The 17,863-nt window shown below is 35.7% G+C and overlaps 1 protein-coding gene across 1 annotated transcript in view; it reads left to right on the top strand.

The window, feature by feature from the left end:
- LOC128694048 (uncharacterized) overlaps positions 1 to 16,646 on the top strand; it is a 127,777-nt gene extending 111,131 nt beyond the window's left edge. Inside the window, exon 5 of the mRNA XM_070080567.1 lies at positions 15,719 to 16,646. Coding sequence (XP_069936668.1) covers positions 15,719 to 15,794 — 76 coding nt within the window. The 3' untranslated portion in view covers positions 15,795 to 16,646. The remainder of the gene's footprint in view (positions 1 to 15,718) is intronic.
- The last annotated feature ends 1,217 nt before the right edge of the window (positions 16,647 to 17,863 follow it).

The raw sequence follows: 17,863 nt of genomic DNA, 5'->3' as shown, positions 1-17,863 counted from the left end.
AGTATTAACATTACAGTATACAGGTAGCTACAGTATTAACATTACAGTATACAGGTTGCTACAGTATTAACATTACAGTATACAGGTAGCTACAGTATTAACATTACAGTATACAGGTTGCTACAGTATTAACATTACAGTATACAGGTAGCTACAGTATTAACATTACAGTGTACAGGGAGCTACAGTATTAACATTACAGTATGCAGGTAGCTACAGTATTGGTGGTATAAACCTTGGTAATAAATACCGACAAGTTGGTTTAGAAAGACACGTAAGCAAACACTATAACATATTTAGAAGTGACCATGGTTCCAGGACCGATACGTTTTCTAATGAATATGTTATAGTGTTTGCTTACGTGTCTTTCTAAACCAGCTACAGTATTAACATTACAGTATACAGGTAGCTACAGTATTAACATTATAGTATACAGGTTGCTATAGTATTAACATTACAGTATACAGGTAGCTACAGTATTAACATTACAGTATACAGGTGCTACAGTATTAACATTACAGTATACAGGTAGCTACAGTATTAACATTACAGTATACAGGTTGCTACAGTATTAACATTACAGTATACAGGTTGGCACAGTATCAACATTACAGTATACAGGTTGCTACAGTATAAACATTACAGTATACAGGTAGCAACACTATTAACATTACTATATACAGGTAGCTACAGTATTAACATTACAGTATACAGGTTGCTACAGTATTAACATTACAGTATACAAGTAGCTACAGTATTAACATTACAGTATACAGGTAGCTACAGTATTAACATTACAGTGTAGAGGTAGCTACAGTATTAACATTACAGTATGCAGGTAGCTACAGTATTAACATTACAGTATACAGGTAGCTACAGTATTAACATTACAGTATACAGGTTGCTATAGTATTAACATTACAGTATACAGGTAGCTACAGTATTAACATTACAGTATACAGGTGCTACAGTATTAACATTACAGTATACAGGTAGCTACAGTATTAACATTACAGTATACAGGTTGCTACAGTATTAACATTATAGTATACAGGTTGGTACAGTATCAACATTACAGTATACAGTTTGCTACAGTATTAACATAACAGTATACAGGTAGCTACACTATTAACATTACAATATACAGGTAGCTACAGTATTAAAATTACAGTATACAGGTTGCTACAGTATTAACATTACGGTATACAGGTTGCTACAGTATTAACATTACAGTATACAAGTAGCTACAGTATTAACATTACAGTATACAGGTTGCTACAGTATTAACATTACAGTATACAGGTTGCTACAGCATTAACATTACAGTATACATGTTCCTACAGTATTAACATTACAGTATACATGTTGCTACAGTATTAACATTACAGTATACAGGTTGCTACAGTATTAACATTACAGTATGCAGGTAGCTACAGTATTAACATTACAGCATACAGGTTGCTACAGTATTAACATTACAGTATACAGGTTGCTACAGTATTAACATTACAGTATACAAGTTGCTACAGTATTAACGTTAGAGTATACAGGTTGCTACAGTATTAACATTACTGTATACAGGTTGCTACAGTATTAACATTACAGTATACAGGTAGCTACAGTATTAACATTACAGTATACAGGTAGCCACAGTATTAACATTACAGTATTCAGGTTGCTACAGTATTAACATTACAGTATAAGGGTTGCTACAGTATTAACATTACAGTATACAGGTTGCTACAGTATTAACATTACAGTATACAGGTTGATACAGTATTAACATTACAGTATACAGGTTGCTACAGTATTAACGTTACAGTATACAGGTTGCTACAGTATTAACATTACAGTATACGGGTAGCTACAGTATTAACATTACAGTATACAGGTTGCTACAGTATTAACATTACAGTAAACAGGTAGCTACAGTATTAACATTACAGTATACAGGTTGCTTCAATATTAACATTACAGTATGCAGGTATCTACAGTATTAACATTACAGTATACAGGTGGTTACAGTATTAGCATTACAGTATTCAGGTTGCTACAGTATTAACATTACAGTATACAGGTAGCTACAGTATTAACATTACAGTATACAGGTGCTACAGTATAAACATTACAGTATACAGGTAGCTACAGTATTAACATTACAGTATACAGGTTGCTACAGTATTAACATTACAGTATACAGGTTGGTACAGTATTAACATTACAGTATACAGGTTGCTACTGTATTAACATTACAGTATACAGGTAGCTACAGTATTAACAGTACAGTATACAGGTAGCTACAGTATTAACATTACAGTACACAAGTTGCTACAGTATTAACATTACAGTATACAGGTTGGTACAGTATTAGCATTACAGTATACAGGTAGCTACATTATTAACATTACAGTATACAGGTTGCTACAGTATTAACATTACAGTATACAGGTAGCTACAGTATTAACATTACAGTATACAGGTTGCTACAGTATTAACATTACAGTATACAGGTTGGTACAACATTAGCATTACAGTATACACGTAGCTACAGTATTAACATTACAGTATACAGGTTGCTACAGTATTAACATTACAGTATACAGGTAGCTACAGTATTAACATTACAGTATACAGGTTGCTATAGTATTAACATTACAGTATACAAGTTGCTACAGTATTAACATTAAAGTATACAGGTAGCTACAGTATTAACATTGCAGCATACAGGTTGCTACAGTATTAACATTACAGTATACAAGTTGCTACAGTATTAACATTAGAGTATACAGGTTGCTACAGTATTAACATTACAGTATACAGGTTGCTACAGTATTAACATTACAGTATACAGCTTGCTACAGTATTAACACTACAGCATGCATGTAGCTACAGTATTAACATTACAGTATACAGGTAGCTACAGTATTAACATTACAGTATACAGGTTGCTACAGTATTAACATTACAGTATACAGGTAGCTACAGTATTAACAATACAGTATACAGGTGGTTACATTATTAACATTACAGTATTCATGTTGCTACAGTATTAACATTACAGTATACAGGTAGCTACAGTATTAACATTACAGTATTCAGGTGCTACAGTATTAACATTACAGTATACAGGTAGCTACAGTATTAACATTACAGTATACAGGTTGCTACAGTATTAATATTACAGTATGCAGGTAGCTACAGTATTAACATTACAGTATACAGGTAGCTACAGTATTAACATTGGATTATGCAGGTGGTTACAGTATTAACATTACAGTATTCAGGTTGCTACAGTATTAACATTACAGTATACAGGTAGCTACAGTGTTAACATTACAGTATACAGGTGCTACATTATTAATATTACAGTATACAGGTAGCTACAGTATTAACATTAAAGTATACAGGTTTCTACAGTATTAACATTACAGTATACAGGTTAGTACAGTATTAACATTACAGAATACAGGTTGCTACAGTATTAACATTACAGTATACAGGTAGCTACAGTATTAACAGTACAGTATATAGGTAGCTACAGTATTAACATTACAGTACACAGGTTGCTACAGTATTAACATTACAGTATACAGGTTGGTACAGTATTAACATTACAGTATACAGGTAGCTACAGTATTAACATTATAGTATACAGGTTGCTACAGTGTTAACATTACAGTATACAGGTAGCTACTGTATTAACATTGCAGTATACAGGTTGCTACAGTATTAACATTACAGTATACTGGTTGGTACAGTATTAACATTACAGTATATAGGTTGCTACAGTATTAACATTACAGTATACAGGTTGTTACAGTATTAACATTACAGTATACATGTTGCTACAGTATTAACATTACAGTATACAGGTTTCTACAGTATTAACATTACAGTATACAGGTTGCTACAGTATTAACATTACAGTATACAGGTAGCTACAGTATTAACATTACAGCATACAGGTTGCTACAGTATTAACATTACAGTATACAAGTTGCTACAGTATTAACATTAGAGTATACAGGTTGCTATAGTATTAACATTGCAGTATACAGGTTGCTACAGTATTAACATTGCAGTATGCAGGTAGCTACAGTATTAACATTACAGTATACAGGTAGCTACAGTATTAACATTACAGTATACAGGTTGCTGCAGTATTAACATTACAGTATACAGGTTGCTACAGTATTAACACTACAGCATGCATGTAGCTACAGTATTAACATTACAGTGTACAGGTAGCTACAGTATTAACATTACATTATACAGGTTGCTACAGTATTAACATTACAGTATACAGGTAGCTACAGTATTAACATTACAGTATACAGGTTGCTACAGTATTAACATTACAGTATACAAGTTGCTTCAGTATTAACACAACAGTATACAGGTTGCTACAGTATTAACACTACAGCATGCATGTAGCTACAGTATTAACATTACAGTATACAGGTAGCTACAGTATTAACATTACAGTATACAGGTTGCTACAGTATTAACATTACAGTATGCAGGTAGCTACAGTATTAACATTACAGTATACAGGTAGCTACAGTATTAACATTACTGTATACAGGTTGCTACAGTATTAACATTACAGTATACAGGTTGCTACAGTATTAACATTACAGTATACAGGTTGCTACAGTATTAACATTACAGTATACAGGTTGCTACAGTATTAACATTACAGTATACAGGTTGCTACAGTATTAACATTACTGTGGAGAAATTTTCTCCAGGAGGGGGGTATCAGCCCCCTTCAGCCCCCTTCAGCCCTCTCAGCCCTGAGGGGCCACTAGAAGGGGCGAGCGTCTTGTTTACTGCTAGAGTGAGTAATTGATCACAGACGCTATGCCACGTAAGTCAAGTGACCTCTGCTCCTTGCAGCGGTGTTGCAACGTGTATTTTTATAAGAGACAGTACATCTCTTACTTAGCAGGACAATTAAGGAAAATCCTGCTCCCACTTTATTACCATAGTAAAACTAGTGTACATTGTTGTCTCTGCTTAAGACAGCAAGAAACAAACATTCTGCTTTGCTTCATCGAGGAGGTGACAAGGATGCAAGGTACTAGGTCAGCGTTTTTTTTTGTGTATTAGGGCAGTGACTGCATGGAGCGCTGTGGCGTCTGGCAGACTAACTTTGACTCTACTACGAGTGACTGACGCCAGGACACTGATCTGTGCGTTAGTGGGAATAAAGTGTCTCACAAACACGATAAACATAGGAGAAGTGTGATCAGCTTCTCTTGTGATACATTGTGAACAATAAAGACGAATCTTGTTGAACATAGTGTACCAGTGTGCGTTTCCTAGACAATGGAAGACGTGGACATCCAAGGACACTTCAGCTTCTATCAAGTCACCGATATCTGTCGAAGGTGTTGAGAACACCATAGCTCACGTTACAAAGAGCAAGGTATGTTACGAATTTCTTGTAGATCGGGGGATTGCGCAATTCTTGAGTCACAAGGAGTTTGTAATCAACCTATAATCGGCAGTAAGGTGTGGACTTTTGAGTCCAAACAAGTAAGTATTTTGTCAGCCATCATCGAATGAAATATGCTGACATAACACCCCCTAGGGGTAATTCATACTTACAAATTGTATCTCTTGACAGCCCACTGTTGTGATGGTTTCGACAGCATCTAGACCTCGTCTGCAGGGGCGGCTGTGTAGACGATTTGCTGTCATTTATCAGCTAAGTGTTCATTATATATTTATAATGAACACAGCAGGTAAGGCCAAAAATTCTCAACAGAGCTTTTGGTCGTGCTCGAACCGGATAAAGACCACACTGTGGTCCAAATATGTTGCACTACAGTGTACAAATAACCTATGAGCCAAGGTCCTTCGAAAAAAGCTGTAAAACTAGTGTTTTACAATATAAATCAGTATAAATGTGTCCCTCCAGACTCAATCACAGAGAATGGGCAGCCAAAAGAAAACGGGCGCTCACCCAGCGTTCACCCAAAAGAAAACGGGCGCTCACCCAGAGGACACCCAAAGAAAACGGGAGCTGGGTGACTCACCCACACCCTGCACTCACTGCTCCAATCTGTAGAAATCGCTGATTAAGAACAACACCACCACACCACCAAGTGATGATGTTGTCTGAGTGTATATATACACAGTGTTTATAATGTTTATAGACAGAAATTAAGAGACAAGATTGTGTTAAAATTTGTTTCTTATAGATCTACCTGTTATATTAAAGGAACTTATATATAAAGTGTAAGCTTTCAAATATATATTAACAGTGAAATTTATATATGTGTAAGTAATATTCACGTGTGATTTACAGTTATACAGTGACATTTATAGTGTATAGTGAATGAAGTGTATAATATCGTTATTTACGATTAATCATCATGGTCAGGCTGACACAGCAAACTCTAAGCCGTAAACATCAGCCACATGTACTCTGTACCCTCATGGTCATTAACCCTGAGGTTAAGCTTAGTGGGTCAGTAGTGTCTGACTCGATTATTGCTGACTTAAGCATAACAAAAACTCAGCTGTCTATAGCAGTACAGTGTTTTTTAAACACTCTAAGTGTGGTGCTAGAATTTTCAGTATACCATTAAAATTGCTTGTTTGAAAACTCAGTTTCAGTCTTTACAGACTAAGATTACACAATTAGAAAATCTAATTTCAGTCTGTCTAGGATTAACTCAAGATACAAACATAGATTTTGATGATCTTGAGGTCAAGTTTGGATTATTTACACAGCGTCTGAAAATAATTAATTCAGACTATACAAATTATGAAAATAAATTTCTTGAATCAGATCCATCTGAAGATGAAATTAAAAATGTTTTGGATACTTTTAGTGATCAACAATTAAGGTGGACAGGAGTACAGGCTATCTGCCGTAAAACTCTGTCACAGAGACCTACTAGTGGTCAAACACCTGTTACACCTGTAACAATAAGTGTCCCATTACCAAGCTTACCTACATTGTCATTACCTATTTTCCAAGGTCATAATTATGAAGAATTCATTAGTGGTTTTCAATCCATAGTAAATTCACGAACTGACATAGATGAGATTGCTAAGTTCAATTACCTTAAATGTCTTGTGAAGGGAGAACCCTATGAACTGATTAAGTCATTTCCGGTGGTTAAAGGTAATTATCAAATAGCCTTACGTGTCTTAGCAGACAATTACTTCGATGCTGACAAGGCTAGAGTTAGACATGCAGTCTTAATATCAAGCTTGAAGCCACCCAAACATTGTTATTCAGACTTACAGGCATTTAGAATCACATTAGACAATAGTCTCAGATCTCTAGGTGCTAAATATGACCTAAGACAATGTGATTGTTTTATCAGTGGTATTGTACAGGATAAGTTGTCACCACAAACTATTGAACGATTAAATATTATGTTCAATAAACGCTATTTCACTTGTGAGGAAATTAGCAATGGTTTACAAACAATAGTTTCATGCATGCAAGCAACGAGACAAGATGAAAAATCCACAAATCCCGTGGATAATAAACCTTCAACTCAGTATAGAAAGAGTATACCTACTCCCACTAAACCACATAATGGGAAATCCCATATAGGCATTTATCAAGCTGTGAATACAATAGACAGTAAACAGACTGTCACACATAAACGTACTCCAAAATGTGTACTTTGTGATGGAACACATTGGGCACAGTATTGTATTCAATACACATCAATGGAGGCACGTAAACAACGTGTTCATCAGCTGAAAAGATGCATCAAGTGTTTAGGTGAACACAAGGGAGGAAAATGCTCACTGAAGAAGTGTTTTAAATGCAAGGGTATGCATCATACAGCATTATGCCCAAATACTTTTGCTGAACAGCAGCAGACTTCCACAGAATCAGGAAGTCAACAAGCAACAGCATTAAATGTGAGAGATAAGTTTAAAGCAACTGCTCTCCCGATAGCTCGAGTTGAGTTATCTAATAAATTACACAAAACCAATGTGCTAACACTATTTGATCAAGGCTCACAAAGGTCCTTCATAAGAAGATCAGTGTTGCAGAAACTGAATAAACAACCCTATGCCAAAATACAGTTAGATATAGCTGGTTTTTTCCATAATTCTGGTAAACAGACATATGACCTAGCCAAAATCACTGTTGGTCTAGGAAACAGGAAAAAGACAGTAGAAGCTGTGGTAGTAGATGATTTGCCTAAGTCTGTGCAGATCCAGGGATTAAAAGAAACAGTTGCAGCACTGAAAGCAGCTAAGGTCAAGTTAGCCTGTCCTGACATACAGACGGACACAATTAGTCCAATTGATTTAATCATTGGAAGTGATTATTATCACTGTTTTGTGCAAAATATAGTAAGTAAACATGATGTTCACTTGCTGAAAACAGCAGGAGGCCACATGATATGTGGTCCCATTCCCTCTCAAAGTGGGAAAGAAGCTGATATTGATTCAGTGGAAAATGTACTAGTTACGAGAATAACCGCTGATCATGTACCACAGCAAAAATTATCATTACTGGAAGAAATGAATGAACCAGTTGATAAGTTGTGGGATTTAGATGCGATAGGTATTGATGTAAATAAACCAAGCCCACAAGAGTCTCAGACTTATAACCAATATTTGGACACTGTCAAATATAAAGATGGACAGTATTGGGTTAGGTTACCATGGAAATTAAATCCACCACATCTACCTAGCAATTATCGCATGGCTTTCGGACAGATGAAAGCACAAATCCATGAGCTCAGGAAGAATCCAGAGCTACTGACTGTCTATGATAATATCATACAAGAACAGTTGGACAATAAATTCATTGAGGAAATAGTCGAAGATAAGTTGAAGACAAACGCTCATTATCTCCCGCACCATGGAGTCAGAAAAGATTCTGAAACCACTCCACTACGTGTTGTATATAATTGCAGCGCACGTGCAAATAAAGATGTAGCAAGTCTTAATGACTGTCTGATGACCGGACCCTCACTAACTGAGAAGCTTGGAGACGTGCTTATGAAATTTCGCACAAACCCATATGCCTACGCGGCTGATATTTCCAAGGCTTTCCTAAGAGTAGGACTACAAGAAATAGATAGAGATTATACTCGATTCTTGTGGCCTGAAAATCCACATGATCCTCAAAGTCCTGTGAAAACTTATCGTTTCAAATCAGTATTATTTGGTGCAACATCCTCTCCATTCTTACTAGAAGCTACTCTAAATACACATTTGAAGAAATCTGAAAGTCCCTTCAAAGAAGTCTTAAAGAAAAGTTTCTATGTGGACAATCTTCAAGGTACTGTGAATAAAGAGGAGGATTTGAAATCCTTATACAGAGAAGCTAACAAGGAGATGAAAGAAGCAAATATGCCTCTAAGAATGTGGAATACAAATTCAAAGCAATTAAGGGAACTTATCAAAGAAGATTTCCCTGAAACTGAAATTCCTGATTGCAACAATATGCTGGGACTTAATTGGAACACACAGGAAGATACTTTGAGTCTCAAAAAGATAAACAATAAAGCATGCAGTACACTCACTAAACGTAGTTTACTGTCAGAGGTATCACAATGTTTTGATCCTCTAGGACTCGTCTCACCAATTACCATAAAAGGTAAAATGCTTATGCAAGATGCATGGAAACTCAAAATTGGATGGGATGAGAACTTGCCTCTAGAAATGAGTCAAGCATGGGATGAAATATCCAGGGAGTTTAAACAACTTCATCAAATTAAATTTCCCAGACAAATAGGTCAAGAGGGAAACAAGTACACATTACATGTGTTCTGTGATGCGTCAACCAGAGGTTATGGCGCTGTAGCTTACATGAGTAATGCTGAAGGAAGTACATTAATTACTTCAAAGGCCAGGGTAGCACCCTTGAAGGTCAGAACAGTACCACAATTGGAACTGACAGCACTCTATGTAGGTACAAAATTAGCTGTCTATCTCAACAAAGTACTTGATCATCTCACTATTGAGAAAACCGTGATCTGGAGTGATAATGAGGCAGTTCTCCAGTGGTTAAGAAATAATAAGAGTAAGTTGGTCTATGTACAGAACAGAGTAGCAGAAATAAAAGAGATGCAGAGAGATTATCTCTTTCTTCACGTCTCTACCCAAGAGAATCCAGCTGACATGTTGTCACGTGGTGTCCCACTCAAGAAATTTGTGGATAATAAATTATGGCTCCACGGACCGAACTGGCTCTCTGATGAAAATAACTGGCCTCAGCAAAAAGCTCACATTATGCCAGAAGAAGCAGTCTGCTTGAACACAGCAGAAATAAGTTGTGTAAATACTGCAGACACAACAGAAATAGTCATTGATGGATCTAATTACTCATCTTTGGGTAAACTCTTAAGAGTTACAGCTCTTGTCTTTAAATTCATTAAAGGAATTAAACCTGATTATGAATGTCTTGAACCCATTAAATACTGGGTGAAACTAATACAGAAAGATGTTTTCTCTACAGAATATAAATTTCTGGAAACACAAGATAAATCCCCAAAGAAACCTGTTATGATTAATTCTTTAGGACTTTATCTCGACTCAGGAAAGATTATAAGATGTCGAGGAAGAATTCATAATTCTTCACTACCTAAAGAAGCCATACATCCAATATTGATCCCCAAGAATCATTGGCTAACAAAACTGATTGTGCAAAACGCCCACAGTAACGTGTTACATGGTGGGGTAGCTGACACACTTTGTCATATACGACAATCCTACTGGATACCTCAAGGTCGACAAAGTGTGAAAAAACAAATAAAGGACTGTATTACTTGTCGTCACTACGATATGCGAGTATGTCAGTATCCAGGTCCACCTCCATATCCCTCTGAAAGAGTTTGTCATGTCACTCCATTTGAGGTGACAGGTGTAGATTATACTGGACCAATAATTTTAACCAAAACAGTTGACAAAGTCCCCATCAAGGTGTACATCTGTTTGTTCACTTGTGCTACAACTAGAGCAGTACATCTAGAAGTAGCCACTGACATGTCTGCTGAAACTTTTATCAAATTATTCAGAAGGTTTGCAGCCAGAAGGGAATGTCCCAGACTGATGATTTCAGACAATGCAACGAACTTTGTTGCTGGTGCTGCTTATATAAGCAAGATCTTTGATCAACCAGAAGTACAACAGATGCTGAATCAACGCAGATGTCGTTGGAGATACATTCCTCCTAAATCTCCATGGCACGGCGGATTTTATGAAAGAATGATCGGCATTGTAAAACGTTGTTTAAGGAAGACTCTTCATCGTCAGAGAATAGACTTAGAAGAATTCCGTACAGTTGTGACTGAAATAGAAAATAGAGTCAACAACAGACCTCTAACTTATGTTACCGATGATCTGGACAATTTAGAAGTGTTAAGTCAATCTCATTTACTCCATGGCAGAAGGCTCGAACCTGTTCCTCCCATGAATGATAAAGAAATCATAGAGGATCCTACTTATTTCGAACCTGAGCAACTCAGACGTAAATTCAAACACCTTAATAAAGTGATTGAATGTTGGGAGAAAATTTGGCGAGAAGACTATCTCACCTCATTGAGAGAACACTTCTATGGAGCTGGTGTTCCTGAAAATCATAAGTCCTTAAGACCTGGTGACATAGTGATTATCGACAATGATGGTCCGAGGTCCCAATGGCCACTTGGAAAAATTGTGACCATATATCCTGATGCAAATGGAATCATCAGGACAGTTGATGTTTTGAGCAAAGGTGTAGTGAATAAGCGGACAATAAATAAACTAGTGCCGTTAGAATTACACAGTGTTGAAAACAAAATTAGTGATTCTCCAGAAACCACACAGACTAAAGCTGTTCAGAAAAGACAAGCAGCAGTGGTGGCGAGTGAGAAAATCAAATTAATGTTAAGTGATGAATAGTTCACCTGCAGCGAACCTCCGCCGCCCCCCAGTGTGGAGAAATTTTCTCCAGGAGGGGGGTATCAGCCCCCTTCAGCCCCCTTCAGCCCTCTCAGCCCTGAGGGGCCACTAGAAGGGGCGAGCGTCTTGTTTACTGCTAGAGTGAGTAATTGATCACAGACGCTATGCCACGTAAGTCAAGTGACCTCTGCTCCTTGCAGCGGTGTTGCAACGTGTATTTTTATAAGAGACAGTACATCTCTTACTTAGCAGGACAATTAAGGAAAATCCTGCTCCCACTTTATTACCATAGTAAAACTAGTGTACATTGTTGTCTCTGCTTAAGACAGCAAGAAACAAACATTCTGCTTTGCTTCATCGAGGAGGTGACAAGGATGCAAGGTACTAGGTCAGCGTTTTTTTTTGTGTATTAGGGCAGTGACTGCATGGAGCGCTGTGGCGTCTGGCAGACTAACTTTGACTCTACTACGAGTGACTGACGCCAGGACACTGATCTGTGCGTTAGTGGGAATAAAGTGTCTCACAAACACGATAAACATAGGAGAAGTGTGATCAGCTTCTCTTGTGATACATTGTGAACAATAAAGACGAATCTTGTTGAACATAGTGTACCAGTGTGCGTTTCCTAGACAATGGAAGACGTGGACATCCAAGGACACTTCAGCTTCTATCAAGTCACCGATATCTGTCGAAGGTGTTGAGAACACCATAGCTCACGTTACAAAGAGCAAGGTATGTTACGAATTTCTTGTAGATCGGGGGATTGCGCAATTCTTGAGTCACAAGGAGTTTGTAATCAACCTATAATCGGCAGTAAGGTGTGGACTTTTGAGTCCAAACAAGTAAGTATTTTGTCAGCCATCATCGAATGAAATATGCTGACATAACACCCCCTAGGGGTAATTCATACTTACAAATTGTATCTCTTGACAGCCCACTGTTGTGATGGTTTCGACAGCATCTAGACCTCGTCTGCAGGGGCGGCTGTGTAGACGATTTGCTGTCATTTATCAGCTAAGTGTTCATTATATATTTATAATGAACACAGCAGGTAAGGCCAAAAATTCTCAACAATTACCGTATACAGGTTGCTACAGTATTAACATTACAGTATACAGGTAGCTACAGTATTAACATTACAGTATACAGGTTGCTACAGTATTAACATTACAGTATACAGGTAGCTACAGTATTAACATTACAGTACAGGTTGCTACAGTATTAACATTACAGTATACAGGTAGCTACAGTATTAACATTACAGTATACAGGTAGCTTCAGTATTAACATTACAGCATGCAGGTAGCTATAGTATTAACATTACAGTATACCTGTAGCTACAGTATTAACATTACAGTATACAGGTAGCTATAGTATTAACATTACAGTATACAGGTAGCTACAGTATTAACATTACAGTATACAGGTAGCTACAGTATTAACATTACAGTATACAGGTAGCTACAGTATTAACATTACAGTATACAGGTTGCTACAGTATTAACATTACAGTATACAGGTTGGTACAGTATCAACATTACAGTATACAGATTGCTACAGTATTAACATTACAGTATACAGGTAGCTACACTATTAACATTACTATATACAGGAAGCTACAGTATTAACATTACAGTATACAGGTTGCTACAGTATTAACATTACAGTATACAGGTAGCTACAGTATTACCATTACAGTATACAGGTAGCTACAGTATTAACATTACAGTGTACAGGTAGCTACAGTATTAACATTACAGTATGCAGGTAGCTACAGTATTAACATTACAGTATACAGGTAGCTACAGTATGAACATTACAGTATACAGGTTGCTATAGTATTAACATTACAGTATACAGGTAGCTACAGTATTAACATTACAGTATACAGGTGCTACAGTATTAACATTACAGTATACAGGTAGCTACAGTATTAACATTACAGTATACAGGTTGCTACAGTATTAACATTACAGTATACAGGTTGGTACAGTATCAACATTACAGTATACAGGTTGCTACAGTATTAACATTACAGTATACAGGTAGCTACACTATTAACATTACAATATACAGGTAGCTGCAGTATTAACATTACAGTATACAGGTTGCTACAGTATTAACATTACAGTATACAGGTTGCTACAGTATTAATATTACAGTATACAAGTAGCTTCAGTATTAACATTACAGTATACAGGTTGCTACAGTATTAACATTACAGTATACAGGTTGCTACAGCATTAACATTACAGTATACATGTTGCTACAGTATTAACATTACAGTATACAGGTTGCTACAGTATTAACATTACAGTATACAGGTTGCTACAGTATTAACATTACAGTATACAGGTAGCTACAGTATTAACATTACAGTATACAGGTTGCTACAGTATTAACATTACAGTATACAGGTTGCTACAGTATTAACATTACAGTATACAGGTTGCTATAGTATTAACATTACAGTATACAGGTAGCTACAGTATTAACATTACAGTATACAGGTGCTACAGTATTAACATTACAGTATACAGGTAGCTACAGTATTAACATTACAGTATACAGGTTGCTACAGTATTAACATTACAGTATACAGGTTGGTACAGTATCAACATTACAGTATACAGGTTGCTACAGTATTAACATTACAGTATACAGGTAGCTACACTATTAACATTACAATATACAGGTAGCTGCAGTATTAACATTACAGTATACAGGTTGCTACAGTATTAACATTACAGTATACAGGTTGCTACAGTATTAATATTACAGTATACAAGTAGCTACAGTATTAACATTACAGTATACAGGTTGCTACAGTATTAACATTACAGTATACAGGTTGCTACAGCATTAACATTACAGTATACATGTTGCTACAGTATTAACATTACAGTATACAGGTTGCTACAGTATTAACATTACAGTATACAGGTTGCTACAGTATTAACATTACAGTATACAGGTAGCTACATTATTAACATTACAGTATACAGGTTGCTACAGTATTAACATTACAGTATACAGGTTGCTACAGTATTAACATTACAGTATACAGGTTGCTACAGTATTAACATTACAGTATACAGGTTGCTACAGTATTAACATTACAGTATACAGGTTGCTACAGTATTAACATTACAGTATACAGGTTGCTACAGTATTAACATTACAGTATACAGGTTGGTACAGTATTAACATTACAGTATACAGGTTGCTACAGTATTAACATTACAGTATACAGGTTGCTACAGTATTAACATTACAGTATACAGGTTGCTACAGTATTAACATTACAGTATACAGGTTGCTACAGTATTAACATTACAGTATACAGGTTGCTACAGTATTAACATTACAGTATACAGGTTGCTACAGTATTAACATTACAGTATACAGGTTGCTACAGTATTAACATTACAGTATACAGGTTGCTACAGTATTAACATTACAGTATACAGGTAGCTACAGTATTAACATTACAGTATACAGGTTGCTACAGTATTAACATTACAGTATACAGGTTGCTACAGCATTAACATTACAGTATACAGGTTGCTACAGTATTAACATTACAGTATACAGGTTGCTACAGTATTAACATTACAGTATACAGGTTGCTACAGTATTAACATTACAGTATACAGGTTGCTACAGTATTAACATTACAGTATACAGGTTGCTACAGTATTAACATTACAGTATACAGGTTGCTACATTGTTTATTTTACAAAATCAATAAAAGTTTTGCTTCAGTAAAGTTGTTTTTAGCTTAATTGTTAAAGTCTTTTCTGCATTAAGTATTAAAATGACTTATAATTTTTTTCAGACCTGATCGAAAATTTAAGAACTTAATGGACGCTGTGAGACTCCAGAAGAATCATATGACTGAGTCTCTTTACTGAGACAATGAAGATGTGAGAGTCTTGCAACTAGAGTAAGTCTGGAAAACTTGTCCAGGCCAGGAAGTCTGGAAAACTTGTCCAGGCCAGGAAGTCTGGAAAACTTGTCCAGGCCAGGAAGTCTGGATAACTTGTCCTGGCCAGGAAGTCTGGATAACTTGTCCTGGCCAGGAAGTCTGGATAACCTACTTAAGCCAATAGGTCTAGATAGAGTCCAGACTATCAGTCCTGGATATCTTGTCCAGACCACCAAGCCTGGATATCTTGTCCAGACCATCAATCCTGGATATCTTGTCCTGACCATCAAGGGTGGATAACTTGTCTAGATCACCATGACTGGATAACTTGTCCTGACTACTAACCCTGGATAATTTGTTCAGACCTGTAATCCTGGATATCTTGTTCCTACTACTAAGCCAGGATAACTTATGTAAGCCAGAATAACTTTCAACCCAGTAAGCCAGGATAACTTTTTCCGACAAGTTAGTCAGGATTTTCATGCCAGTTATCCTGGATAACATCTTCAAAAAGTTTGGATATTTTGGATATGATATTTTTCACATTACTGGAAGTTTAAAAATATAAACATTGTTCAATGTTTACTGAGACTTGTATAACATTGTTCAATATTTACTGAGACTTGTATAACATTGTTCAATGTTTACTGAGACTTGTATAACATTGTTCAATGTTTACTGAGACTTGTATAACATTGTTCAATGTTTACTGAGACTTGTATAACATTGTTCAATGTTTACTGAGACTTGTATAACATTGTTCAATGTTTACTAAGACTTGTATAACATTGTTCAATGTTTACTGAGACTTGTATAACATTGTTCAATGTTTACTGACTCTTGTTCAATGTTTACTGAGACTTGTATAACATTGTTCAATGTTTACTGAGACTTGTATAACATTGTTCAATGTTTACTGAGACTTGTATAACATTGTTCAATGTTTACTGAGACTTGTATAACATTGTTCAATGTTTACTGAGACTTGTATAACATTGTTCAATGTTTACTGAGACTTGTATAACATTGTTCAATGTTTACTGAGACTTGTATAACATTGTTCAATGTTTACTGAGACTTGTATAACATTGTTCAATGTTTACTGAGACTTGTATAACATTGTTCAATGTTTACTGAGACTTGTATAACATTGTTCAATGTTTACTGAGACTTGTATAACATTGTTCAATGTTTACTGAGACTTGTATAACATTGTTCAATGTTTACTGAGACTTGTATAACATTGTTCAATGTTTACTGAGACTTGTATAACATTGTTCAATGTTTACTGAGACTTGTATAACATTGTTCAATGTTTACTGAGACTTGTATAACATTGTTCAATGTTTACTGAGACTTGTATAACATTGTTCAATGTTTACTGAGACTTGTATAACATTGTTCAATGTTTACTGAGACTTGTATAACATTGTTCAATGTTTACTGAGACTTGTATAACATTGTTCAATGTTTACTGAGACTTGTATAACATTGTTCAATGTTTACTGAGACTTGTATAACATTGTTCAATGTTTACTGAGACTTGTATAACATTGTTCAATGTTTACTGAGACTTGTATAACATTGTTCAATGTTTACTGAGACTTGTATAACATTGTTCAATGTTTACTGAGACTTGTATAACATTGTTCAATGTTTACTGAGACTTGTATAACATTGTTCAATGTTTACTGAGACTTGTATAACATTGTTCAATGTTTACTGAGACTTGTATAACATTGTTCAATGTTTACTGAGACTTGTATAACATTGTTCAATGTTTACTGAGACTTGTATAACATTGTTGTTTACTGAGACTGTATAACATTGTTCAATGTTTACTGAGACTAGTATAACATTGTTCAATGTTTACTGAGACTTGTATAACATTGTTCAATGTTTACTGAGACTTGTATAACATTGTTCAATGTTTACTGAGACTTGTATAACATTGTTCAATGTTTACTGAGACTTGTATAACATTGTTCAATGTTTACTGAGACTTGTATAACATTGTTCAATGTTTACTGAGACTTGTATAACATTGTTCAATGT

Source organism: Cherax quadricarinatus, unplaced genomic scaffold (genome assembly GCF_038502225.1).
Source record: "Cherax quadricarinatus isolate ZL_2023a unplaced genomic scaffold, ASM3850222v1 Contig609, whole genome shotgun sequence".
NCBI classification, from domain to species: Eukaryota; Metazoa; Arthropoda; class Malacostraca; order Decapoda; family Parastacidae; genus Cherax; species Cherax quadricarinatus.
This window is presented reverse-complemented; position numbering and strand designations above follow the sequence as displayed.